At 56.7% G+C, this 24,260-nt stretch overlaps 3 protein-coding genes across 4 annotated transcripts in view; all 3 read left to right on the forward strand.

Moving 5' to 3' along the window:
• PHF12 (PHD finger protein 12) overlaps window positions 1-986 on the forward strand; it is a gene marked incomplete at its 3' end in the record, with an annotated part of 38,606 nt that extends 37,620 nt beyond the window's left edge. Inside the window, exons 14-15 of the mRNA XM_079725681.1 lie at window positions 148-286; window positions 652-986. Coding sequence (XP_079581807.1) covers window positions 148-286; window positions 652-986 — 474 coding nt within the window. The remainder of the gene's footprint in view (window positions 1-147; window positions 287-651) is intronic.
• A 3,217-nt stretch (window positions 987-4,203) lies between these two features.
• On the forward strand, window positions 4,204-8,244 carry DHRS13 (dehydrogenase/reductase 13; the record flags this gene model as incomplete). Its single annotated transcript, XM_079726045.1, has 5 exons — window positions 4,204-4,330; window positions 4,424-4,542; window positions 5,545-5,668; window positions 5,849-6,160; window positions 7,611-8,244. The coding sequence occupies 5 exons, from the start codon at window positions 4,204-4,206 to the stop codon at window positions 8,051-8,053; spliced, it is 1,125 nt and encodes a 374-aa protein (XP_079582171.1). The 3' UTR covers window positions 8,054-8,244.
• Window positions 8,245-8,850: 606 nt separating this feature from the next.
• Window positions 8,851-22,792, forward strand: FLOT2 (flotillin 2; the record flags this gene model as incomplete). 2 transcript variants are annotated; one of them, XM_079726196.1, is made up of 11 exons in its annotated part: window positions 8,851-8,969; window positions 13,837-13,918; window positions 16,962-17,052; window positions 20,128-20,251; window positions 20,703-20,821; window positions 20,941-21,054; window positions 21,156-21,275; window positions 21,365-21,579; window positions 21,991-22,174; window positions 22,489-22,638; window positions 22,754-22,792. In XM_079726196.1, the coding sequence occupies exons 1-11, from the start codon at window positions 8,921-8,923 to the stop codon at window positions 22,790-22,792; spliced, it is 1,287 nt and encodes a 428-aa protein (XP_079582322.1). In that variant the 5' UTR covers window positions 8,851-8,920. The 2 variants fall into 2 exon arrangements, with proteins under 2 accessions (XP_079582322.1, XP_079582321.1); XM_079726195.1 differs by lacking the exon at window positions 16,962-17,052 and adding an exon at window positions 19,095-19,185.
• Between the last annotated feature and the right edge of the window lie 1,468 nt (window positions 22,793-24,260).

Below are 24,260 nucleotides of genomic sequence, written 5' to 3' on the forward strand. Positions count from 1 at the left end.
AAGGGACAGGGAAGGGGGGCATGATTGGGGAAGAAAGAGGGAGCTCCCCAGGTAGAGCAGCACAGCCTTCTCCATGTGTCCTCTCTCCCCTTAGCCCCAGGCCCCACGCAGCAGACCACACATCTTATCTTCCCTCCTCCTCCTCAGAATACCAAACATTATGAGCTGTTAAACTACAGTGAGCACGGGACAACGGTGGACAATGTGCTGTACTCATGTGACTTCTCTGAGAAGACCCCGCCAACCCCCCCAAGCAGTATTGTTGCCAAAGTGCAGAGTGTCATCAGTAAGTTGGAGCCAAGGCCTGTGGCCACAGAACCGGCCACTTTTGGACACGTTCTCTAATGCCTCAGTCAGGGTGGCCATGGCTTGCTGCCGTGACCTGCTGTCTCTTGCCTTCCTGGTCCCGTTGGCCAGGTTCTCCTTGCTCATGGGCCCGGGAAAGGCCACAGAGAAGCATGTGCTGTGCAGCCCCACGTGTGTACACACCTACCCGGGGACTTCAGACTCCACCAGTCCTCTCTGAGTGCCCCTCACCCCGAGTCGCGCAGCATTTAGAGGGGGGAGGTACAGGGGCCCAACCCTGGCAGACAGCCCCGGTGGGTTGGCTGCTCACTGTTCCTCTCCTGTGACCTTCCCCCTTTTTCCCAGGGCGCCGCCGGCACCAGAAACAGGATGAAGAGCCAAGTGAGGAGGCAGCCATGATGAGCTCCCAGGCCCAGGGGCCGCAGCGGAGACCCTGCAACTGCAAAGCCAGCAGCTCAAGCTTGATTGGGGGCAGTGGGGCCGGCTGGGAGGGCACGGCCTTACTGCACCACGGCAGCTACATCAAGCTGGGGTGCCTGCAGTTTGTCTTCAGCATCACTGAGTTTGCGACCAAACAGCCCAAAGGCGATGCCGGCCTGCTACAGGATGGGGTCTTGGCCGAGAAGCTCTCTCTCAAGCCCCACCAGGGCCCTGTGCTGCGCTCCAACTCCGTTCCCTAGGACTGGCGGCCACCCGTCACCCGCCCTTCCACCCAACCCAAGACTCCTGCAATGCAAAAATGTACACAAACCAAGCCCGGGGTTTTTTCTATACTCCACCAGAAACCCTTCGACTACAATCTTTGCATGAAATGAAGAAAACCTTTTGACTGTTTTTTAAAAATCCTTTTTCTTTTCTCAAGTTCTAGGGGGCATTTGCACATATATTTGTACTCAACATTTCATGGGAAAGCGGCAGACCGAGCTGAGGAACAGCGTGGGCAGGGAGGGGAAGGCCAGTGGTCTGGACACCTCCTCCGACACAAAGCCGTTCCCCACCCACCTCCTGCTCCCTCCCGCTCGCCCGCCGTTGTAAAATAATCAGAAACTTGTTCTATTTTGTGGCAGTGACAATAGTTTTATATTAAAAGAAAAAAATACAGTTTTCATACAGCAAAATCTATACAATATCATTGTTTTATTTAATATAAAGATCGCTACCCACCCTCCTTCCATGGTTCCCACCCTCCAGGTTATTTTCCCTTTCTGCAGCGGTTGCACTACAGGTAGCTACTGTGTATTATGGACAAATGAGAAATTAATTCTTTTTCTGGCTGTCCATCTATTTTATTTCAAATAAGGAAAAGTGTATTTGGATTTTGTGTAAATACATCTAGTGATGACATTTTTTCAATGTTTTTTAAAACTGTACAGTACTACATGTGGTAGAGCGTTTTCTTCAAATTGTCTATTGTAGCAAAAGCGTTTTTGTCGTAAACCTGTTCTGTCTCCTTTTTTTGTTCTCCTGCCACTTCTCTCCTCTTCCTTCCACCCCGACAACTAGTACCGATGTACATAGTAATTGTAATGTTTTAGACTTTACAGAAACTTTCCTGTATTCTGTATATAAAAAAACAAAAATACTTCAAATTATGTTTTCTGCCTGTCTGTCCTACCTGTCATCACCCTTAGAGGGGACCCTCCCTGACGCCCTGGTCCCACAGTCTCATTGAACAAGCCTCACTCCCAGATGCTTAGTCCCCAAGGGAAGTCAGGAGAGGGGAGGCGCTGGAGAAAAGTGCACCTAAGGCGGGAGGGAGAAATGGGAGGGGACGGGTGCAGCTGTGAAGGGGGGCTGTTCTGTGGCTTTGTGGGTGACTTGAGGGAGTTCAGAGGGCTTGATCATTTGACACAATCAGATTCTGCAAGAATCCAAGAGTGTGCAGATCCCTGCTCCTGGCTCCAAAAGCAAGACATTAAAATAGAAGATGGCATGAGACCTCTGCATTCTGGTCTAGAAGCTTTAACCCAACGAGTTGGGGCTGCCTTTGGTTCCAGTTGTTTGCTATTATATTTTATCCACCTATTCTGGGGGAAGTCATAACACCTGGTTTTGTTTTTTTCCGCCCGGAGCCCTTAGCTGGGCCTGGAGGAATTCATTAATATATTCAAGTATCACTCGAGTTCCTCCAGTTCCGGCCTTTGCCAGGCCTTGGGTCTTGGTCTAGGTCACTTGGCTGTGAGCAATCACCAGGGCAGATGTGGCCCCTGCCTCTTGGAGCTTAGAATCTAGTGCGGAGTTTGTTGATTCAAATGTCTGAAGAACATGAAAAAGGAGAAATCCAATCTCTAGACTCAGGCGTGCCACAAGTAACGTGACTTGCGATCACAACTGTACAACTGCAGTTCCTCATCAGAAGATGATTCTACCCATTACCTTAATTCTAAGGCCCCCAAGCACCCTCTTTTTCTTCCTCCTCGTACACTTACCTAAGAAACTTTATCTGAGAAGTTTTTCCTGAAGACCATCTCCTACTCCTTAAAGGACACGTCTGTGTGTATGCCAGCACTGTTAGAGTGGGTGGTACCTGTTCGCATATCAGGATTTTGCCTTGGCAGGGGTGGAGAGTGCATACATTTATTTCATTAATATTCCATCCCTAGCCTCATCCCACAGTATCGACACTTGAACACTGAATCCACAGTGCAGCTAAATAGGAAACTTCCCCCTGGAATGTGAGGTCTGACCCTGGCTTCCACCTACTTGTCTAGCTTTGTCTCCGCCACTCTCCTACCCCTACCCTAATGGGCCACTTGAACTCCTTAAGGACAGAAACATTGTTCCGCTCGGTATTTCCAAGGCTAACTGCACTGCCTGCCGGGCATGCCATAAGTGCCAAACAATGGGTGCTAAATTGTACTAGATTTTTTTTCTTCTTTCTCCTGGCAAGTCACCCGGCCAGGAATACCCTTACCCATGCCTCCCTAGCTGTCCCCACCCACTTTGCCATCATAATCACTTCCATTCAGTGATGGAGCTTCTTTACCTATTTCTACCACCTGTGAGAATTTCAGCGACAAATTGCCTCCTGAAGATCAGATAACAGATTTTACACTCTCTTCCTGCTTCCCTTCAGAAATGGAGGGGTGGGGGAGGCAGAGAGATAGGCAGCTAATGAATGAGTGACTCCTGACAGCCCTTAACTGATGGTGCCGCCCTGAACACACTGTGCCACCTCTCTGGCCTCTTTGGGAAGAATCCCAGAAGCTGAGGGCTGAATATGAGGATTAGGAATTGACGGACTTGTTCACCGAGAGCAGAGCATTCATGTACCCACTCCTCTCCAGAAGGGAAGGATTGCTATTTACTGACACCCAGAGGGCTCTCACATCTGCTTAGCCCCTCCTGGTCCAGAGCCCAGCACAAAGTACAGGTACACACGAAGACGTTCACTCAAGCACCCACTGACAGACTACAGATGCATGCACACACCTGGAGGGTCTTGAGGCCCACAAATTCACACATCTACAAGGTGCTCACATGGGCACACACACACAGGATCCAGAGGCACGCACACAACCTAAAGGGCGATCCCAGGATCCATGGGCACATTACACACCAAAAAGTCATTCACGCCCTCCCTAGGGATTCATGTACATACGTAGAGGGCGCTCCCAGGGCCCAAGCGCACACAGGCACCTGGGTTTTCGCACCAGCACACACCCAGAGGACGCAGACGCACGCCTAGGGGGCGCTCCCAGGGCCCACGCGCACACGCACGCACACACAACCCCTGCCCTGCCTCCCGCCCGCGTCTACCTCCGCCTCCGCCTCCGCCTCCCGGAGGCCGAAGAGCGCCTGTCGCCCTTCCAGGCCCGTGCGGGGCGATCCCGCAGCCTCCAGGCGGCGATCCAGGGAGGCTCGAGGCCTGAGCGGGAGCCCGGAGGCGCGGCCGGCATGGAAGCGCTGCTGCTGAGCGTGGGGTTGCTGCTGGGCGCCTACGTGCTAGTCTATTACAACCTGGTGAAGGGGCCGCCGTGCCGCGGCATCGCCAGCCTGCGGGGCCGCACGGCCGTGGTCACGGGTGAGTGCCGGCTGGAGGGCAGGGGGCGGGGAGGCTGGGACGGCGGGGGCGGGGGCCCGCGGGCTCAGCTCGGCTCCCGCCCTCCCTCCACAGGCGCCAACAGCGGCATCGGGAAGATGACGGCGCTGGAGCTGGCGCGTCGGGGAGCGCGCGTGGTTCTAGCCTGCCGGAGCCGGGAGCGCGGGGAGGCGGCCGCCTACGACCTCCGCCAGGTGAGGGCGGGCGGGGCCAGGCGGGACCGTGAACAGAGGACAGTCACACCTGGGACACAGGGGTGAGCAGAGCAGCTCGGGGCGGGTTTGGAGGAAACGCAGCCCCTGAAAGGAGAGTGCGGCTCGGTTCGCCAAGTGCAGAAGAGGGGGTGCACAGGTCTCCTGGTCACACAGCAAAAGGGCACCAGACCTGAAGGAATTAATTGCTATTCTAAGACATTTAAGGACCGGTAGAAGTTACATTAATGAAAGAGTCGGAAAGGGAACAGCAGAGGGAACAGCATATGCAAAGGCCCTGAGGCAAATTAATTGGTCTGCTTTAAGAAACCTATTAAAAGGTTTAATGAGGCTGGAGCACAGAGTATGAGGAAAAGAGGCAAAATGACGGCGCTGAACACTCTGGGCCAGGGCCAGGTTCTGAGGGCCCTTACTGACCCTACTGAGATCCGATTTTATAGAACGGGCAGTGGAGATCCAGTGAAGGGTCTTCCACAGGGTCTGGACTGTCCGAATAGCCTTTTGGAATGAACCCCATGGTGGCTATGTGGCGTCTAGTTTGGAGGGGGTAAGAGTGGGTTGGAGGACACCAGTGAGAAGTCTGTTGTAGATTTTAGGGTAAACAATAATGGGCAGAGGGTATGATAATATTAATAATAATAGCAAGTGCCTATGCACGAGTGCGTGCCAGGCACTGTTCTAAAGATTTTACATATATATTAACTAATTTCATCCTCACAATAACTCTGAGACAGGTACTATTATTATTATTCCCACTTTACAGAGAACTAAGGCTCAGAAAGATTAAGCATCTTGCCCAAGGTCTCACTCTAGTAATCGGCAAAGTCAAGATTTGCATCCAGTGTTCACACACTTATCCACTACATTCTAACGCCTAGGGGCAGATCTTAGTAGCAGTAGGAGTTGAACTCTCAGAATTTGGTGCCTGGGGAGAGGGAAGAAGAGAAGGGTGCATATGACAGACCAGCCCTTGCCACTCCACAGGAGAGTGGGAACAATGAGGTCATCTTCATGGCCTTGGACTTGGCCAGTCTGGCCTCCGTGAGGGCCTTTGCCACTGCCTTCCTGAGCTCTGAGCCACGGCTGGACATCCTCATCCACAATGCCGGTGAGGGGCAGCAGGCCCTGCAGGGGGGCGGTGGGTGGCCAGGGGGCAGCCGACCCCTCCAGCTAGGCTTTACCAGGGGACGTGTGGGAAGGATGCCCCCTACCACCATCTCACACGGGGGACACCGAGGCCTCCAGGAATCCCTCTGGAGCAGTTGCTCACACCTAGCCCCTGCCCCAGGGATCAGTTCCTGTGGCCGAACCCGGGAGCCCTTTAACCTGCTGTTGCGAGTGAACCACATCGGCCCCTTCCTGCTGACACACCTGCTGCTGCCCCGGCTGAAGACATGCGCCCCCAGCCGCGTGGTGGTGGTATCCTCAGCCGCCCACCGTCGAGGCCGCCTCGATTTCACACGCCTGGACTGCCCAGTGGTGGGCTGGCGGCAGGAGCTGCGGGCATATGCCGACAGTAAGCTGGCCAACGTATTGTTTGCCAGGGAGCTTGCCACTCAGCTTGAGGGCACTGGCATCACCTGCTATGCAGCCCACCCAGGTGAGACTTGGCTCTCTGGCTGCTCTGCTTTGTTTTGATTCCCCCTCCCCCATCCTCGCCCCCATCCCCGCCCCCATCCCATGCTCCCCCAACCTCTCACTGAGCCACAGAATCTCAGGGTAGGAAGGAAGTCTGGTCCAAGGAGAGAACTGTTCCTTGCTGATCTTGAAGCTAGGCTCTCCTTGTCTGGGTTTTTCCTCTCACACCACAAACTTGGATGCTGACTGCTAGGTAGGGTATGGCAATGAATAAGGCCTAGGTTCTCACCCCAAGGAGCCATCCACATGACTGAACTGACTATAACATGATGATAATGATGATGTTAGCTAATAATTACTCATTCATTCAGGGAGCATTTACTGAGTACCTACTATGTTCCAGGCATTAATCTCAATGCCGGGGATGTAGCAGTGAACAAAACGAAGACCTTATCCTTGTAGAGTTTACATTCTGCTTTAGAGAAGGGGGAGACAGCTAATAAATAAATAAATACAGTGACAGGTGGTGATAAAGTGCTACGGGGAAAGATAAAACAGGGTAAGGGGACTAAGAAATGACAGGGTTGGCACAAGAAAAAGAAAAAAAGAAATGTCAGGGAGTGCTATTTTTATCTATGGCAGTCAAGGAAGATGTATCTGAAAAGGTGACATTTGAGTAGAGGCCTGAAGGAGATGAGAGAATGAGGCATGAGGCTTTCTGAGGAGAAGAGTTAAAGAACAGAGTAAATAGCAAGTGAAAGGGCCCTGAGGCAGAAGTGCCTGGTGTGCTTGAGAAAGAACAGGAAGCCTGGTGTGGTTGGAACAGAGTGAGAGGGGAGAGAGTGGCAAGAGATGAGGAATAGAGATGGGCTGGGTCATCCAGGGTCTGCGGGTCCACTGTAAGCATTTTGTCTTACAGTCTGAGTGATTTTACTGATGACTAAGACCCATCCCTGCCTTTAGGGAACAGGTTCCAGGATAACAAGATTTGCCCCACCCATATTACCATACTGCGTAGGAGATAATCATTGCCTAAGGCTCCTTAGTAACTATAATAGTGACAATAATCATTATAGATAACCATTACGACACTCCATGTCTCTAAGGTCCGAAACAGTGTCTGGTCTACTACAGGTGTTAATAAATGTTTGCTGATTAAACAAAGGAATAGGAAAAAAGATGAGCTAGTAGAAAAGGTGGAGAGAGACAGAATTGTTCCAGGCTGGGGACACAGCATGAGCAAAGTCTGGAAGATGAGGATATGTAAGGAGTTTGGATGGCGAAGAGGAGCTTGCTGTTAGAAACGAGGTCACCTTGTCGGGGCGCTAAATACTACCTGGTAAATACTACCTTGGTTTCCCTGGAACTGGACTCTGTTCCCCACTCCCTTGTAGCCCTGTTCTTGCTGCTCTTACCCTGGGCCCTCACTCACCGTCCTCCCTGCTCCTGCCTTCCTTTCCTCCTGTCCACAGGGCCGGTGAACTCGGAGCTGTTCCTGCGCCACGTTCCTGGATGGCTCCGCCCACTTTTGCGCCCAGTGGCTTGGCTGGTGCTGCGGGCACCACGAGGGGGTGCCCAGACACCCCTGTACTGCGCTCTGCAGGAGGGCATTGAGCCCCTCAGTGGGAGATACTTTGCCAACTGCCATGTGGAGGAGGTGCCCCCAGCTGCAAGAGACGACCGGGCAGCTCACCGGCTATGGGAGGCCAGCAAAAGGCTAGCCGGGCTTGGGCCTGGCGAGGGTGCCGAATCTGATGAAGATCCCCAGCCTGAGGACCCATCTTCTCCGAGCAGCCCCCACCCTGAGGAGCCCACGGCTTCTGAACTCTACCCCAGCCCTCAGAGTTCACCAGACTTGTCTAAGGTCATGCGCCGAATTCTGGTTAAAGCTGAACCTGAGCTCCAAACCTCCTAACCCCCAGGCCGGAAAGCTTTCCAGGGCACTTGGTGGGCCTTGAAAACCTTAGCTGTGTGCCAGGCCACGCACTGGGCATTGAGAGGGTTGCCATTTTTACCTCCATGGTTACCTTCTGGGGCTTCAAGCTACATCCTAGACAGCTCGTTTCCCGATGGAAGGAAATAAAGGGTGATGATTTCTTCCTGAGAGTGACCGTAACCCCAGACTGAGAGGTGGGGCGTAGTGTGCCAGATGCGGCTTCTCAGGAATTTGAATTTCGTATTTTCCAGGCCCTACCCTCAGGAATGCTGATCAGCCCTGGATGAGGGCCTGGGAATTTGTAATCTGATGCACTGCCAACATTGAGAATTACTCAGCTGGGCCCTTTTCGACCGTGTAGCTAGGTAGTTACATTACCCCCTTTTTCCAGAGGCGGGATTAGGCAGCCAGGTAAGGGACTCGCCCAAGGTCTCCCAGCTCGTAAGAGCAGGGGCTGAAATTGGAGCCCCGGCGGGCTGACTCCAGGGCCGGCCGCTGTAAGGTGGGTGCTGGGAGGTGAGAAAGGGCAGGGCGGTTGTTATCGAGGCGCCCGGCGGGAGTGGAGGGACGCCTTTGAGGGCTGGGCCCCGCGATGGCGACCCCGTGCCATAAAGCGTGTTGACCGCCGCGGCTTGAGCTCTGGTTGCTTCCCTCGACACGCCGGCCCCGCCTTCCGCCGCCACACTTCCGGCGGGGCCGCGGCCGCGGAGGGGCGCGGGCGGGCGGCCGCTGGGGGTGGCGGGATAGGCTGGGCGCGGCCGGCGGTGCGGGCGGGCGCGGGGTGCGGGCCGGCTGCTGCTGTCCAGGTCTCTGCGGCCCCCGAGGGCCCTCCGTCCCGCCGGCGCCATGGGCAATTGCCACACGGTGGGACCCAACGAGGCGCTGGTGGTTTCAGGTGAGCGGGCAGCGAGGGAGGTGGGTCTGGGACGCCCAGGGCCTGGAGGGTGTTTGGGGCGGGGGCCGGGCTGGGGAGCGAACGGGGAGGGGCCAGGCCGGGGAAGGGCTCCGGGGGTGGGGCCTGAGCCTACGGCGCTCCGGGCCGCACCTGAGACCCCTTCCAGGAGGGACCCCCAGTACTCCCATTTGCCGTGCTCTGCGCCCTAGGGCACGGGCCAGGGTCTCCCCCGCCCTGAATGTTTAACCGTGTTTATTCCCTCCTTTCTCTGCTTCCTCCCCTGGCAGGGTCTCCCCTGTGGCCTAGGGGATCCCGAACTGAAACCTTGGGGTTCCGGGAACAGTCTGGCCGATGCCAGCGCCCGGGATGGGGGTTGGGTCGCAGGTGCACGTCTGGGGAGGGACCCTAGACATGAATCCTTGGGCTCTGGGCACAGACCCGTTAATTCCCAGCAGGCTGGGTTTGCTGGGGTTAACTGGCACTGCCCGCCCCAGGGTGGCGGGTGCGGCCTCTACAGAAACCTGTCTCTGTGTTGCTCTGGTTGCAAAATGCTGCAGACTCCAGAATTTCTGTGAGCTTAGGTGGGGCTGGGGGACTGCAGTATTGGGGAGGGGAGAGATATCTTGCCTTAAGGCTGCTATTTAAATTGTATATTTGGGTATCTCGGGAAGTGGCAGAAGCCTTTCAAGCCACCAATTCGTGCAGCCCCTGGCGCGGGTGCTGGGGGGAGGCTGTGTTTCCTGACAGCTTGGAGGCCTGTAGCCGCAGGAATCCCTCATATCTTCCCACTGTCAGTGTGACTTCTCCGCCTGTGCAGAGTTGTTAGGGCCGGCTGCAGAATGAACAGGAGAGGGTGGGCTGGGCCAGGGCTTGTAGCTGCCCACCTTTGAGAGGTGTGATGAATCCATTGGGAACTTTCACCCCAGAACATGGCCTCTGGCTCAGTTTGGATCTCAAAATCCATCTCTCCCCTGGGACGGGAAATCCCCAGTCTCCCTAACTAGCACCTTACTCCAGTGGGGGAACTAAGGTCCTTCACTTCCCTAGGAATTCCCTGGCGGTCCAGTGGTTATGACTCCATCCTTCCACTGCAGGGGGCCCGAGTTCAATCCCTGGTTGGGGAACTAAGATCTTTCACTTCCCTGAAAACCAGAAAAGATAGCCTTGGGGTCACCAGGGAGACCCCCAGAGAGCACTGAGGCCAAACCTGCTCCTCGATAAGAACTGGGCCAGTCTCCCAGCCACCACTCCTAAGGAAGGTTTTTAGAAACCCAAATCTGCATCGCACTTGGTTTTTCTTGTGGAATTTCTCTCTAGAATCCTAGACTCTGGGCTGAGGAGACAAAAGGTCCAGTCCCGTCTTTGTGGAGATCCTTGAGACTGAGGGGCAAGAGGAACCCCTGAGATGGGCTGCTCTGTGCCTTCCAGTTGCCAGGAACCTGGTCCTCTGGCCAGAGGCCAAGGCAGTGCTAGCTTCGAAGCTGTTTTAGGGGTGCGGAGAGGAGGCCATGCTGAGAATTAAGAGAACTGGAGTCAAGGGAAGGTGGAAGAGGAGAGAGAGAGAATGCCTGGCATAATATTACCTTGGGCTTTGAGATGATCCAGCTGAGCTGTGGCTCTCTCTAGCACGTGGACTCCCAGCCCTGTGCTCCCCCCCGCCCCATTACTTGGGCCTGCATCTAAGTCCAGGGACATCTCACACAGCCTAGTTTCAGAAGGAGGATGTTGATATATTTCATGATCATCTTTTTCACTTGAAAAGTCTGGAGGCTCTTCTTCTTGTGTAACCCCCCTCCATTCTGTAATGTAAATTTTTTCCTCTGTTTCTGCTTTTGGGAGTTTAAAAGGGGAATCCAAATACCATACACCTTTTTCTCCTCTGCAGTAGGTCAGAAGTTCTTAACCTGGAGTTTGTGGATAGAATTTAGAGGTCTTTGCATTTGGATGAGGGGAGAATAGTACATTTTTATTCACACTAACCTAAACTGACATTTAGCGTTTCTTATGATTATTAATGTCAGCAACAATCCGTGATAGTATTAGCAGATACTTTCCTACCATACTGCCTTTGTTGCAGGTACCGTAAAAACCATTCATGCTCATCACTACTTTGAAATTAAGCCAGTTATTAAAATATCTACCACGAGATCTTATTATTTAATGTATTACACAGAGCACATATTACTATATCACACATTTGGTTGTTTTAACATTTTGATAATTTTAATTTGTTTCTTCTATATCTTATTTTATGCATTTATGAACATTTGGCCATTACCAGACTACTAAGGGGGATTTCGACCGAAGAAACCCCCCTTGTATGGGAGCTCCCTGGTGGTCTACTGGTTAGGGTTCGGCGCTTTCACTGCTATGGCCCGGGTTCAGTCCCTGGTCAGGGAACTGAAATCCCACAAGTCGCGCAGCACCGCCAAAAAAAGAAGAATCCTGCTTGTAGAGTTGTAGATGGTATTCTTGACTAGTAGGAAGAAAAGAGTGGAAGAGGGGGCAGGAAGGGAAAGGAGTGCTCCTGAGAGGGCGGACTGGCGCCTGTGTCTGGGGAGGGCTAAGAGTAGGACGGGGGTCATCATGGGATATTTTGTGATTTTTCAGCTTGGTTGAGGACAGAGCAAAGGAAAGCAGATTGAGTTAGAAAAAGTGAGCTAACGTTAGAAACTTCCAGGTCTGGAGACAGTGAGAACTGGGGAGGTCAAGGAGGGGCCACCTAAGCGTCCTCTTTTGGGAGTGGTGCTCAGTGTAACCAGGAAGCTGGGGGGAGGAAGATGACTTCCAGGGGAGGAGGCTGCTGGGGGCGGGACAGCCTGGCAGTCCCAGCTTCCTGTTGTTGCTACCCCTGGGAACCTGGCCATGTTGCCCTTGGCCGAGGCCCAGCTTGACCTGTGGCGGCCTGCTCCCAAGGTCAGAGAATGTGTTAAAGGTAAAGGGCGGACAGCCACCCTGGGCTCCCCCACCCCCATCCCGCCCCGCACCACTACCACCACCCCTCCCCCAGCACACTGAGAAGTCCCCGGGGGGACAAGGAACGAGGAAGTGATGGCTACTCTAGAAGTTATCCCCCCACATGAACCCCTAGGTCTGGCCTGGGACACTGCAGGAGGCTACCACAGCAAGGAAGCTGTGCCCCAGCCCCGACCAGGCCAGAAGAAGTGGAACAAGCTGTGGTTTTGGACCCTCTTCCAATTTCACTGGATCCCGAGATGGTTTGGGTTTCAAATTGACTGCTTGTCCTTAACGGCTTCCCTTACCCCATCCCCAGGGCAGAGAAGCCTGCAGCGGCTTACCTTGAGCAGCAGCCCTGAGAGCGCGTATCTCCAGAGACCTAAGACCTCTTCCTGCCCCTGTGCACGCTGAGGGGCTGCTCCTGGTCCCTGGGCCTCTGGCTCGGCTGCTTGCACCCTGTGCATAGAGCAGACCAGGAAACGGGGCTGGCCGCTCAGTGGGCAGTGCCAGACACCGGCTCTCTGACTTGGCAGGCCCGACGCTCTTGTGGGGTCGTTCCTTTGCCTCCGCCTCTTTAAAACTTGTCTCTGGTTCGTGGTTCTCTCTATTGTCTCTGCTCGGTTGTCGGCCTGACCGCCCACCCAAACCCAGGCTCTACACCTGCAGTGTCCGATACGGTAGCCACAAGCCACAGGTGGCCACTTAAATGTAAGTTAATTAAATTAAAATTCAGTTCCTTGGTTATACCAGCCACATTTCAAGTGCTCAGTAACAAATGTCCCTAGTAGGTGCTTTGTTGCCCAGCACAGCTGGGGAGCATTTCTACTCTCGAAGGAAGTTCTCTTGGACAAGACTACTCTAGCAGTTATCCCCCCACGTGAACCCCTAGGTCTGGCCTGGGTCACTGCAAGAGGCTGCTTCTACCCAGCCTCCCTGGCCCACTGTCTTCCTCCCAGTGCAAAGTGGTGTGTACACACACACACACACACACACACACACACACACACACACACACCCTCCTTGGCCTGATACCTAAGACACCCCATGATCTGCCCTCTGCCCCTCCACCCTGCCTTGTCCCCTCCCAAGGGGCCTGATGGGACAAGAATTTCAAGAATTGATTTTTCTCGTGTCCGTATAGAGAGCTGCCGTACGCGTCCACGGCATGAATCGGGTCGTGGCCAGGTTCAACATGCTATTTAGTTGATACACAGTTTTTCCAGGAATCACTTCCTTTTTAGGCCTTTTCCCTTTGTCTTTTCCAATTGGAACCATGAGTTGGGTTCTGTTATGAGGCCTTGCCTTCCCCATCCTCTCCCACAAGAAGAATGAATTCACTCTGAACCCCTGGGAGTAGAGAACCAGCCTCACTGTTGGACATGAGCAAGGCCCCAACCTTGGCTCAGAGACTCTCTTCCATTAGCCTCCCACCCACATTCCCTCTGTGACTGCACTCACTCTGATAACAGGCAAATCGCATAGTACGACCATCATCCCAGGAAAAGGTCCCTCCTCCTAGTCTCACCTCTTTTAAGATAGGAATTTTATCTTCATCTCTGTTTCCCTAGCATGAAACAATATTTGTTTGCTGAATGGATGGTTGAATCAAAGATGGAAGCTTTTCCATTCACTCCTGCCCACTGACCTCTCATCTGTTCTCTGAAAGCACTTACATTCTTAACTACTCATTGGCTACCCTCCTTCCTATGCAAACTGCCTGTCTACCAAACTAGAGCCCAAGGCCCTTAAGGGCGTACCTTCCATTTATTTGTAACCTCAGCACCTGGCACCCAGCAGTGGGAGTTGTCAAGTGTCAGAGCAGGCGAAGGCCCAGAGCTGCTGTTGGCGGCATGGAGGGTAGACAGACCCAAGAACTGACTGACCAGCAGTGGTTTGCTTTGCTCTCCAGGGGGCTGTTGCGGTTCTGACTATAAACAGTATGTGTTTGGCGGCTGGGCCTGGGCCTGGTGGTGTATCTCCGACACTCAGAGGTAAGGGCCTGGGGGCCAGCAAACCGGGCATCCTGGTGGGCAAGGGAGAAAAGGGTTTCCATCCTTACCCCCTTCACCCCACAGGTCAGCTAGAGCGTCTGCCACTTGCCGCCTTCCACTCTGGGGGGCGGGGCCTCCTAAGAAGCAGATGAAGTGGGTTACACAGGGGTGCAGGAGGTCTGTCTGTGGGCACCTCCTCCTTGGTGGGTGTGCTTTTTTCCATTGAGGGCATCACTTCTGTCCCAGAGAGTTCAAGCAGAATGCTAATGCCCGGATTCTAGCTCAGAGTTATTCACGAAGCCTTAATTACACACCTGTTTGGAGTGGGTCTAAGAAGGGAAGAAAGGCTGAAGGGACCCCTTACACAAACCCTCACCTGTGCAGGCCCTGGGACAATGCAGGCAGGGGCTAAATGGCAGAGAATGGATATACAGTCTGAAGGGGCTCTGACAGCAGCGTGTTAAAGACAAGGGGTAGGGATCTAAGGAATTGGCTCTGGGGCGGGGCCAGACGGCTCTGGACCTCCTAAATCAGTCTGGAGAGACTTACTCGGGGAAGGGAGGTTTCAGCTCCCCAGAGGGCCCACCGTCAGGCTCTACCTGCTGGCTTTCCCAGAGCCTGCCGCAGGGCTGGACTTGGCCTGGGCTTCTCCTGCCCCCTCACTGCCCACCCAGGAGGAGATGAGGCCCGGCCACCTCTCCACCAGCACCCCTTCCTGACTATGGGAGATCAGGGGAGGGGCCCAGATTCTTCCAGGCCGGGACCCAGGCAACACAGGCAGCAGAGCTGCGAAAGCGCAGGCGTGTTGGCGGCGGTGGGGCTCATCTGAAGGGGAAGTAGCAGAGATTTCAGTGAAATCCCCGTCCTGGATCCCAGCCCCACCAGTCAGCGGAGAGACGCCCCATGGCTACACTGAGCTGCTAGTGCTTGGGGCTCCAGGGAGTCTGAGGGTGTTGGCTAGTGTCAGGGGCATGGGAAGCACGTCACCACTTTTAAACTTCACTGATTTCTCACTAACCCCCTCCACTGTTCCATCTCTCCCCGCACTTGGCCCTGCCTGAGCTGAGGGATCCTGGGGGACTCTTCTGGCCCAAGGCCAAAAGTGTCAGAGAGTAATCAGTACTGGTCACAGCTTCCTCTCAGGCGGATCCTAAGCACTCCTGAGGGGGCCAGTTGGCCTGTCAGAAGCCGTGAGGTGCCCTCCCCAGAGACACTGTCACCCCACCCCACCCGCCATGCAGTCCTGGGACGACAGAGACACCTCAACGTACAGCCATGCCGAGAGAGTTTGCCATTTGCCCAGAGACCTGTCCTGCCCGGGCATCCACTGCTGGGGCAACACCCAGCAGCCCTTTCTCCACATCCGTGGTCCCCCCTCCGTCTTCTTGCTCCAGGGAGCACAGCCCCAAGACAGGGGGGCCAGGCTCCTCTGACAGCAGGCTTGGAAGTGAGGGGTGGGGGCCCTTGTCCTCATCCTAGGAAACTGATCTCCCACATCCAGGCTCAGCGTCCTCCCTCTGGTCCCACTTGCTGGGTAGTCTGAGCCTGCAGCCCCTCCCCTTCCTGGGCCCTGTTTGGGGCAGCCCCTTCCCCAGCCCCTAGCCTTCTTGGGGGACATCTCCACAAGCTGGGGCCTTTATTTCCCTAGGCTGGCAGGAGCCTCTCAGGTCAGAGTAGAGGTTTCTAGCCCAGCCTCCCTTTTGGGGTACTTTTCCACAGCCATCCTACGTGCCACCCCCCTTGGTGTCAGCCATTCTTCTCCAGACTCAGGGAAGTTCCTCCTGCTGCACTTTGCTGCCACGTCCTGTCCTATCCTGAGGCCCTGATGTGGGCAGCTCTCTCTCCCTTGCCCGAGTGATTCCTCCACCTCTGGCATCTGAGCTGCAGCCTCCCTCTTTCACTCCCTTCCTCCCTCCCTCCTCCCTCTTTCCTGTCTCCCTCTCTCCTCCTTCCCCAAAAGAGAGCTTGGTGGGTTCCTGTCTGAGCTGGGTCTAGAGTCCTCTCAGACCCAAGCGTGCTATTTTTAGGGGCTTGAGTGAAGGCAACCTTTGCACATCTGCATGGCTGGAGCCCCCAGGGCTGGCACCGCGAGAGTAGAGTCGGGGGATCCACATTGCCTACTGCTTCCCGTCCCCGCAGTCCACCTGCTTCTGCTCCGTCACCTCAGCCTCCCTCCTCCCTTCCTCTGGTGTAAGGAACCTTCCGTGCTGTCCACAGCCTGGCCTCCGCCTGGACCGGCACCCTGCACACACACTCACACACGCTGCCCTAGGAAGGCCCAGCTAGGGTGGGCCAGGTAGCTTTGAAGCGCTTGGTTTCCTTTGCCATGACTCTGTGCCGTGCCCAGCTCTGGAAATTCCAGTGAATGACTCCGTTGTCTCCCAGTTGTTCTTCCTGTGAATATCCTGGCAGGGGCGCACTTTCTCCCCCAGTCTTCCTTGACACACCCTTCCCCCCAGACCAGAAAATCCAAAAATCTGGTGGGGGGGTGCTTTTCTGGCCCTAAATTGCCTTCTTAGTGATACGAAGCACAGGCCTTGAGGGTTTGCGCCCCGAGCAGGATTCAGTATTTTCTGTGGCTCATTAATCCCCAGAGTGGCCTCCCCCGCCGATTCTGGAAACACAGGTTAGCCTGTGTCCGGAGGGTGGAGCTGAGGCTGCCCGCCAGATTGTGCCAGGAATCTCCTGGGAAAGTGAGGTGGTGGGTAACCCAGGTGCCCTATGCACAGGCCTCCCAACCTCAGGTCACGGGCCCAGCGCATCGGCAGACTTTCCCTCCAGCCCAGCAGCTCCTCACTTGGAAGGGTATGGGGGCTAGAGAAGAGACCCAGAGGCCTCAGGCCAGCAAGGGGGTGTCTCTGTCCCCCTACGGCCCTAGGCTGAGCTGGCAGCGGGGCGGGAGCTGAAGTGCTAAGAGCAACCCCGCCCCACCCCCCAGGCGTCAGGCTCTGGGTGCTTGTCTGGTAACCACTGTGTGTGTTTGCTGTGTCCCCTCCTACCCCTTCCTGTCCCTACCTCTCCCCACCCCCTGGCTGCTCCTCAGACTGTCTCTGGAGGTTATGACCATCCTGTGTCGCTGTGAGAATATTGAGACGTCGGAGGGGGTCCCGCTATTCGTAACAGGGGTTGCACAGGTAATAACCCACCTGCTTCCCTCCTCTGTGTCTAACCTTCTCTCTTCCTGCCCTGCGGGGCCTGGCAGGCAGGCGCCGGACGGACTCGCTTCTGAGAGTGCGCCTCTCTCCCCTCTGCTCCCACCTCTGCTGCTCTGGGTGGCAGGATGGACCCCTATAGATCCCCAACTCCCTTGCCCTCGCTCACTGGGGCTGCTGGGGGGGAAAAGGCGAGGGCTTCTGGAAGCTCTGCCCAAATCCGCCAGTGGGGGTCCTTGGATGACAAGCCTAAATTGGGAGTAAGTGGAGGCAGGAGACACAGGCCCTTTCGTGACAGAGCTGGGCTGTCTGGGCGGGGAGGGTTCCGTCCTAACGACTCCTACAGGAGTCCTAGTCCTCCAGGCACCACGGAGCCCCTTGCCGGCCCCTTCTCCAGGCTGACACCTCAGTGTCAAGCCCTAGTCCTCCTCCCTGCAGGGCCAGAAGATGGGTCCCATGGGGAGTTCTGTTCACCCCGCCACTTGGCGCCCTCCAATGTCCTGCCCCTAATTTGTGTCGAGGGACCTTTGAGCAGATCTCTTGTCACCGGGCTTCAGCTTCCCCATCCGTGAAATGGGGAGAATTATGCCCTCCCTGTGCCTTGTAGGAATATTGGAAAGGCGAGTAGAACAGCATGAGGGCGCTTTGGGGTTTTCAGGGAAGAAGTGCTAGAGGGACCCCATCTGTACCATGAATGCGATCTCACTTGGAAAAGCAAGTGACCTGCTGTCTCCTCACTGCCACGCAGCCGTAGCTACGAAACCCTTTCTTGAGCAAGGGCGTTTAGCAACTCCAAGTGCTTTCTTCATGACATGCAAGCTCCCATCTTCATTGCTTCATTCACCAGCTCCCTGTTGAGCACCTTGTCAGCTCCAGGCACTGAGGAGGCAGCGATGAACATCAGAAAACCCCTGGCTTCTCAGAGCCTGCACGCTGGCAGGTCCCCAGGCTGGAAGAGACCTACATGTCACCTTACCCATCCCCTTCCCTCTCATGAAATTGTCTTCCAGCTTCTCAGGCAAAACCCCTGCACCAGCACACCCTTCCTCACCCATCGTGTTACCCCGAATGGGGAAGGGGACTGTCCCCATCACACCCACCCCTTGTAGCCACCGGAGGGCAGGCTTCAGGGCAGAGGCCTGAGAAGAAGCTCAGAGCACCTTGTGTGGAATGAGTAGGGGCCAGGCCTCTCTCGACCCGCTTCTAGAGCAGCCTCATCTCCCTCCAAACCCACGTTCTACTTGAAACAGCTGCAAATGCCCAGGTCCCTTTTCAGCTGGGTTCTGTGGACCGTTGAGGACTCAGGTTGTCTGGGCAGAACAGCCCTTTGTAGGATTAGTGCTCCTTGGCCAGGAAGCTCTAGTGGGACCCCAGCCCTTTCCCCCACTGGCCCACCTGGCCCCAACCCCAGAGGGTGGGCTTCAAGTCCTAGCCTGTTGCCAGGTAGAGGGTCCAGGCAGGGCTTCCCTCGCAGGGGGGCAGACTCCCAGCGTGCCAGGCTACAAGGCAGAGCTTTCTCAGCAGCCTCCTGGGGCATCCCAGGGTGTGAGCAGACCCAGGGAAAAGTGAGGGCCCCTCCCTGGGGGATGTTCAGATGGCATCCCTGGACGGCCCGCACAGCACAGCCTAGAGGACCAGCACTTACGTGCTGTCCCAGGACACACACACAACTACACCTAGACTCTGCCCACCCCGCCCTCCCCCAGCCCAGACCACCCACAGCCAATTCTCCTCTGCTTCCCTTTCCCACTCTTCCAGCCAGGCTGACCTGAGCAGAGGACACGTGGGCACGTGGGTGGCACGCTCCACTCCTTCCTGTGAACCATCTGCACCCCACCCCACCCCCGCCTGCTTTCCCACCCATCTCCTCCTCACATGCTCCCAGCTCTGACCCCTTGGAGAGTCCTCCCCCGCAGCAGGACCCCTGGCCCATCCCAGCCGGAGCAGTGAGGTGTCGCACTGTTTCCCCGCACCCCAGGCCCTGGGCCCCCAGACCCATGCCCCTGTTTTGCGTTTCTTGGCAGGATTTCCCTAGAGATTATGACGTTGCAGCCCCGCTGCGAGGACGTAGAGACGGCCGAGGGGGTAGCTTTAACTGTGACGGGTGTCGCCCAGGTATAGTAACTCAGCAGCCCTGCGCATGTCCGTTGAGCTGCCTCGTCCCCGTGCTGGGGTTTGGGGGGGAGGAGGAGAGGACGGCAGCCAGGGGCAGTCTCCCTCCAGCGCCCCTGCCCCCGCGCCCCCCTGCCAAGAGTGTCATCGCCACTGGAACACGCTCGGCCTCTTGGCCGCCCAGCAGCACTAACAGACACCCCTTCTCTCCCCAGCGGGCCCGCGGAGGACAGAAGCTGTGCTGAGAACTCCTGTCTCACTAACCCCGCCCCGTTCTTTGCAGGTGTCAGAAGTGCCAAGCCCCAGAATCCAAGCCTTCCCTGTTCCCTGGGGAGGGGGCTGCAGGGTGGGGACCGGAGGGCGAGGCCACGTGAGGCAGGGGAGCTCTGGAGTCGGAGGCCGCGTTATCTTCCCAGCTCACTGCCTGGCCAAGGGGCTTCCTGCTCTCCAGAAGTCCACACAGGGCAGGTTCAACCATGTTCTAGGCCTCTGGTGAGGGGGTTGTCGGCTTAGTGCCTTGGGAAAGAAAGGCAGGAGGATGCCCACCCTCGGTGGCGGACCCCGGACCTGTCTCCTGCCCTGTCCCGGCTCTCTTTCCTAGTCTGTCTGTCTGTCTGTCTGTGCCCCTATTGCTCATTCTCCTTTTTGCAGAGACCTGCAGGCTGAGGGGCAGAGAGTGGCCTGGAGGGGTAGTGGGGAAGCCCCATACGCCCAGGAGAGAGGCCATGGCAGGGCCTGGGGCTGCCAGTGAAGATGAAGTTTCTCAGTAGGAGCTCCTCGTGTCTTCTCCCCACTGGAGGCCTCAGACAGACTCCACCCCCTCCCAGCCCCTAGGCCTCCAGGTCCTGAAAAGGAGGGGAGGGGTACCATCACCATCCTCCTGGGTCTGGGGCCTCCGTCCGCCTCCCTCCAGCCTGGCTCAGGCGCCTCTGTGACCACCGGCAGGTGAAGATCATGACCGAGAAGGAGCTCCTGGCCGTGGCCTGCGAGCAGTTCCTGGGCAAGAGCGTGCAGGACATCAAGAACGTAGTCCTGCAGACCCTGGAGGGGCACCTGCGCTCCATCCTCGGTGAGGCCCTGCCCTGCCCAGCCCGGGGGCCCCTCTGCTGCCCTCAAGGCGCCTCACAGTGTCCCCGGGCCATGGCCAGGGAGGGGACAGGGCGGGCAGGGGGTTCTGTCAGTCCCACTGAGAGGCTTCTAGCTGAAAAGCTGATATGTTTTCCGTCAAGTATTTCCTTTCAAAACATGAGGTGAGTTGAGTGAAGAGGAGGGCATTGAAGTAGGGGGTGAGCGGCTGCCAGTCTGGTCAGGCACCTGGTGCTGCTTGGGATACTTTTCCTCATCCTGCCTGGACCCTGCAGGAGGAGGCTCAGTGTTAGACGCTGTTAAGAAGAAACCGAGGAAGACCCAGCTCTGACCGCGTGACCTCTGCATACACTCAGACCTCCACCCGCATGCCTCCTCCCTTTCCCAGCTGGCTGGGCCCCTGGGGAGCCAGCCCATGATCCTTCTGCCCTCAGGGACCCTGACAGTGGAGCAGATTTATCAGGACCGGGACCAGTTTGCCAAGCTGGTGCGGGAGGTGGCAGCCCCCGACGTCGGCCGCATGGGCATCGAGATCCTCAGCTTCACCATCAAGGTGCAGTGTGATGGGAAGGCTGTGGCCTCTGCGTCCATCCGGGAGTGGGGAGCTTGGCCAGAGGGGAACCTTTATGCCTCTTGACTGTTCCCAGGGATGACTCCCCCTTCCCTCCCCAGGACGTGTATGACAAAGTGGACTATCTGAGCTCCCTGGGCAAGACGCAGACTGCTGTGGTGCAGAGAGATGCCGACATCGGAGTGGCCGAGGCTGAGAGGGATGCAGGCATCCGGGTATGTGGGCTTTCCTTCCCAGCCCCAGGGACAGGGAGCTCAGGGGTGGTGGGACCACGGTTGCTCAGGGGACCCTAAGCACCTGTCCCTCCTGCTCCCAGGAAGCCGAGTGCAAGAAGGAGATGCTGGACGTGAAGTTCATGGCAGACACCAAGATCGCCGACTCCAAGCGAGCCTTCGAGCTGCAAAAGTCAGCCTTCAGTGAGGAGGTCAACATCAAGGTGAGAAGCCGTAGGCCATCCCGGGTTGGGGCTCAGGGCCCAGGACTTGGCAGCCAGCCTCTGACATGCTGACCACACTCCCGCCACAGACGGCTGAGGCCCAGCTGGCTTACGAGCTACAAGGGGCCCGTGAGCAGCAGAAGATCCGGCAGGAAGAGATTGAGATAGAGGTCGTGCAGCGCAAGAAGCAGATTGCAGTGGAGGCGCAGGAGATCCTGCGCACAGACAAGGAGCTCATAGCCACAGTGCGCTGCCCCGCCGAGGCCGAGGCCCACCGCATACAGCAGATCGCCGAGGGCGAGAAGTAGGTGCCACTGGTGCCCGGGCTGGGGGATTAGTCCAGCTCCTCTGCCACCCATGCACTCCCTCCACTCCTGACCGAGCTTGGGGGCCCCTTCTCCCCCACTGTGAAGTAGGGGCGACCCGCCTCCTCCGTGGGATTGTCGTTAGGAAGACTGAATTAGATGTAGGAGGTTTAAGGGCCTGGTGTGGTGCTTGGCATAGAGGGCACCTCTGCTTGGTCCCCTCTCTCATTTGCATCTGGGAGCCAGTGCCCTCTCCTTGGCCAGAGCCAGAAGGCCAGGGCACCCCCCCCCCATGGGTCCCCCACCCCTGACACCTGCCAAAGCAGAGGCTCGAGGTTTGTTGGCCCCCAGGCAAGGCTGGAGGCGCTGCTGGCACTTCCCACTGATCCTTCCCACCTGGGCTCGCCCAGGGTGAAGCAGGTCCTCTTGGCACAGGCAGAGGCTGAGAAGATCCGCAGAATCGGGGAGGCGGAGGCAGCCGTCATCGAGGCGATGGGCAAGGCAGAGGCTGAGCGGATGAAACTCAAGGCTGAGGCCTACCAGAAATATGGGGACGCAGCCAAGATGGCCTTGGTGCTGGAGGCCCTGCCCCGGGTGAGGCTCCCACCCCAGGCTGGGACTGGCTGGGCAAGTGCTGGACTTCTCTGGGCCTTGTCAGTAACACAGCGACAGGCTGGCTGGGAGGGTTAAATTGGGGAGTACTCAGCAGTGGGGAGAGAACCCCACAACAGGCATAGGCTCATCCCTAACCCACTGGACCATCTGACCATGAATTGCAAATGAAGCCCACCCAGGCTACACCGGGATTGGGTGAGGTAGAGACGGGAGGGAGAGATGCTGGACAGGGCAGGTGGATGGAGTCTGAGGACCAACCAGCTCTCCTCCCCCCGCGCCCCCCCGCCTCCTAGATTGCGGCCAAAATCTCCGCCCCACTGACCAAAGTCGATGAGATTGTGGTCCTCAGTGGGGACAACAGCAAGGTGACCTCAGAGGTGAACCGACTGCTGGCCGAGCTGCCTGCCTCTGTGCATGCCCTCACGGGCGTGGACCTGTCTAAGGTGGGTGTCTAGCCATCTGCGGTGGGTTGCTGGGCAGCCCAGTGGACTGGCCCAGGCGGAGCGGTCGGTTGGGGGCCCCGGAACCAAGGCCTCATGGCATCTCCCATCCTTGCAGATACCACTGATCAAGAAGGCCACCGGTGCACAGGTGTGAGGTCCCGAAGGCTCACACGTTCAGCAGCCACCGCCCCCTCTTCAGCACCCGTTTTAGTACCACAGGGACAACGGGAACGTTACTGACTCTGGTGCCTTATTTTGTAGGGACCAGGAGTGCTGCGTGTTCAGGCCTCTGGCTGTCTTCCCTTCTCCCCTGTCCTCCTGTCCTCTACCCCACACCCTCAGTTTCACTGCCACATTTGTCTGGTTTGTCTGTTCCGCCCTTAGCTCCCTGTACGTTTCTTCCTTTGTCTGTCTGTCTTTTTCTCTCCCCTCTCCTCCCGTCTTCTACACACGTCATGTAGTTTAAGCTGAAGATGTTGAGTACAGTCACTGTCTGTCTGCTGGGCGGCGGCCCTGCTGCTCCTCAGAATCCTGGTGCCTTGAAGTTTTCTGTGCAGCTGTCCATCCCCCTGTGGCCCCAGCCAGAGCTTCAGCATGGGTGCAGGGATTCTGGGTAGGACGGCCACCCTGCCCTCTCCTGGCCTGGTCCCTGCCCCCAGGCAGCCCCCAGCCTCGCACACTCTGGCCCTTCTCGGCCCAGGTTATCTGTGGCTGCAGGCCCAGGGCCAGCGCCATTCACTAACCCTGTGCCCAGCCCCAGGCCTGCTCTCATACCTTACCTCTTTCTCCCCCGCCCAGGGGCACGGAGGGAAGGCCTCCTGTGTAGAGCAGCTCCCTCAGTTTACTACTGCCTTAGGAGGCCCCTGCTTGTGCTCAGGGAAGTCCCCTTCATGGACATGTCCCTACTAGGTGGAGTGGGGCTTGGTCCCAACTCTGCTAAGCCCTTCTGGGATCAGGATCTAGCCCTTCTGGAGACTAGAAAGTGTAGAGACCCTCTTCCTACTAGGGCTCTACTGTCCTGGGTGTCGGGCTGGGCCCTTTCAGTAGGCAAAGCTATGCCACCCTATACAGAATCCAGTGCTGTAGACTGGCCAGACTCCACACCCCTTGTGCCAGCTTTCTTCCTGGCCAGAGTGATTAGGTTCCAGCCATGGGGAAGCAGCCCAGTCCTCTGTGTCCTTGCTCCAGTGGAGGCAGAGGAGCCCAGGACCCAAGCATCCTGGCAGGGGTGCTGTGGGGTGTCCTGTGGTTCCAGTCCCCCACCCCTTGCCCTGCCCCAGCCTGTGTAGCTGTTCCTGCATGTGGATGCTGCATGTGTGGTCTGGGGCTTGGATGCTGCACTGCCCCGCTGCCTGTCCCTTCTGGTAAAATAAAGATCTGGTTATGCCCACACCCTGTATTGGGTCTTTTGTGAGGGGAGAGACCGGGAAGCAAGAACCAACCAGGTCCCCCACCCCTACACCCCTTCAACCTGAAAGCTGCACTTTGCCTGTTCTTCCCCACCCTAGCCACTGGGGGGCACCAGCACCCAGGCCATGCCCCCTTAGCATTCTAGAGCAGGGCCGCCATCGCCCAGGTGCTGAAGCCAGACCTGAGTCCCGACCTGAGTCCACTGCAGACAG

The sequence above is a fragment of the Hyperoodon ampullatus genome, assembly GCF_949752795.1.
Source record: "Hyperoodon ampullatus genome assembly, chromosome: 19".
Lineage (NCBI taxonomy): Eukaryota > Metazoa > Chordata > Mammalia > Artiodactyla > Ziphiidae > Hyperoodon > Hyperoodon ampullatus.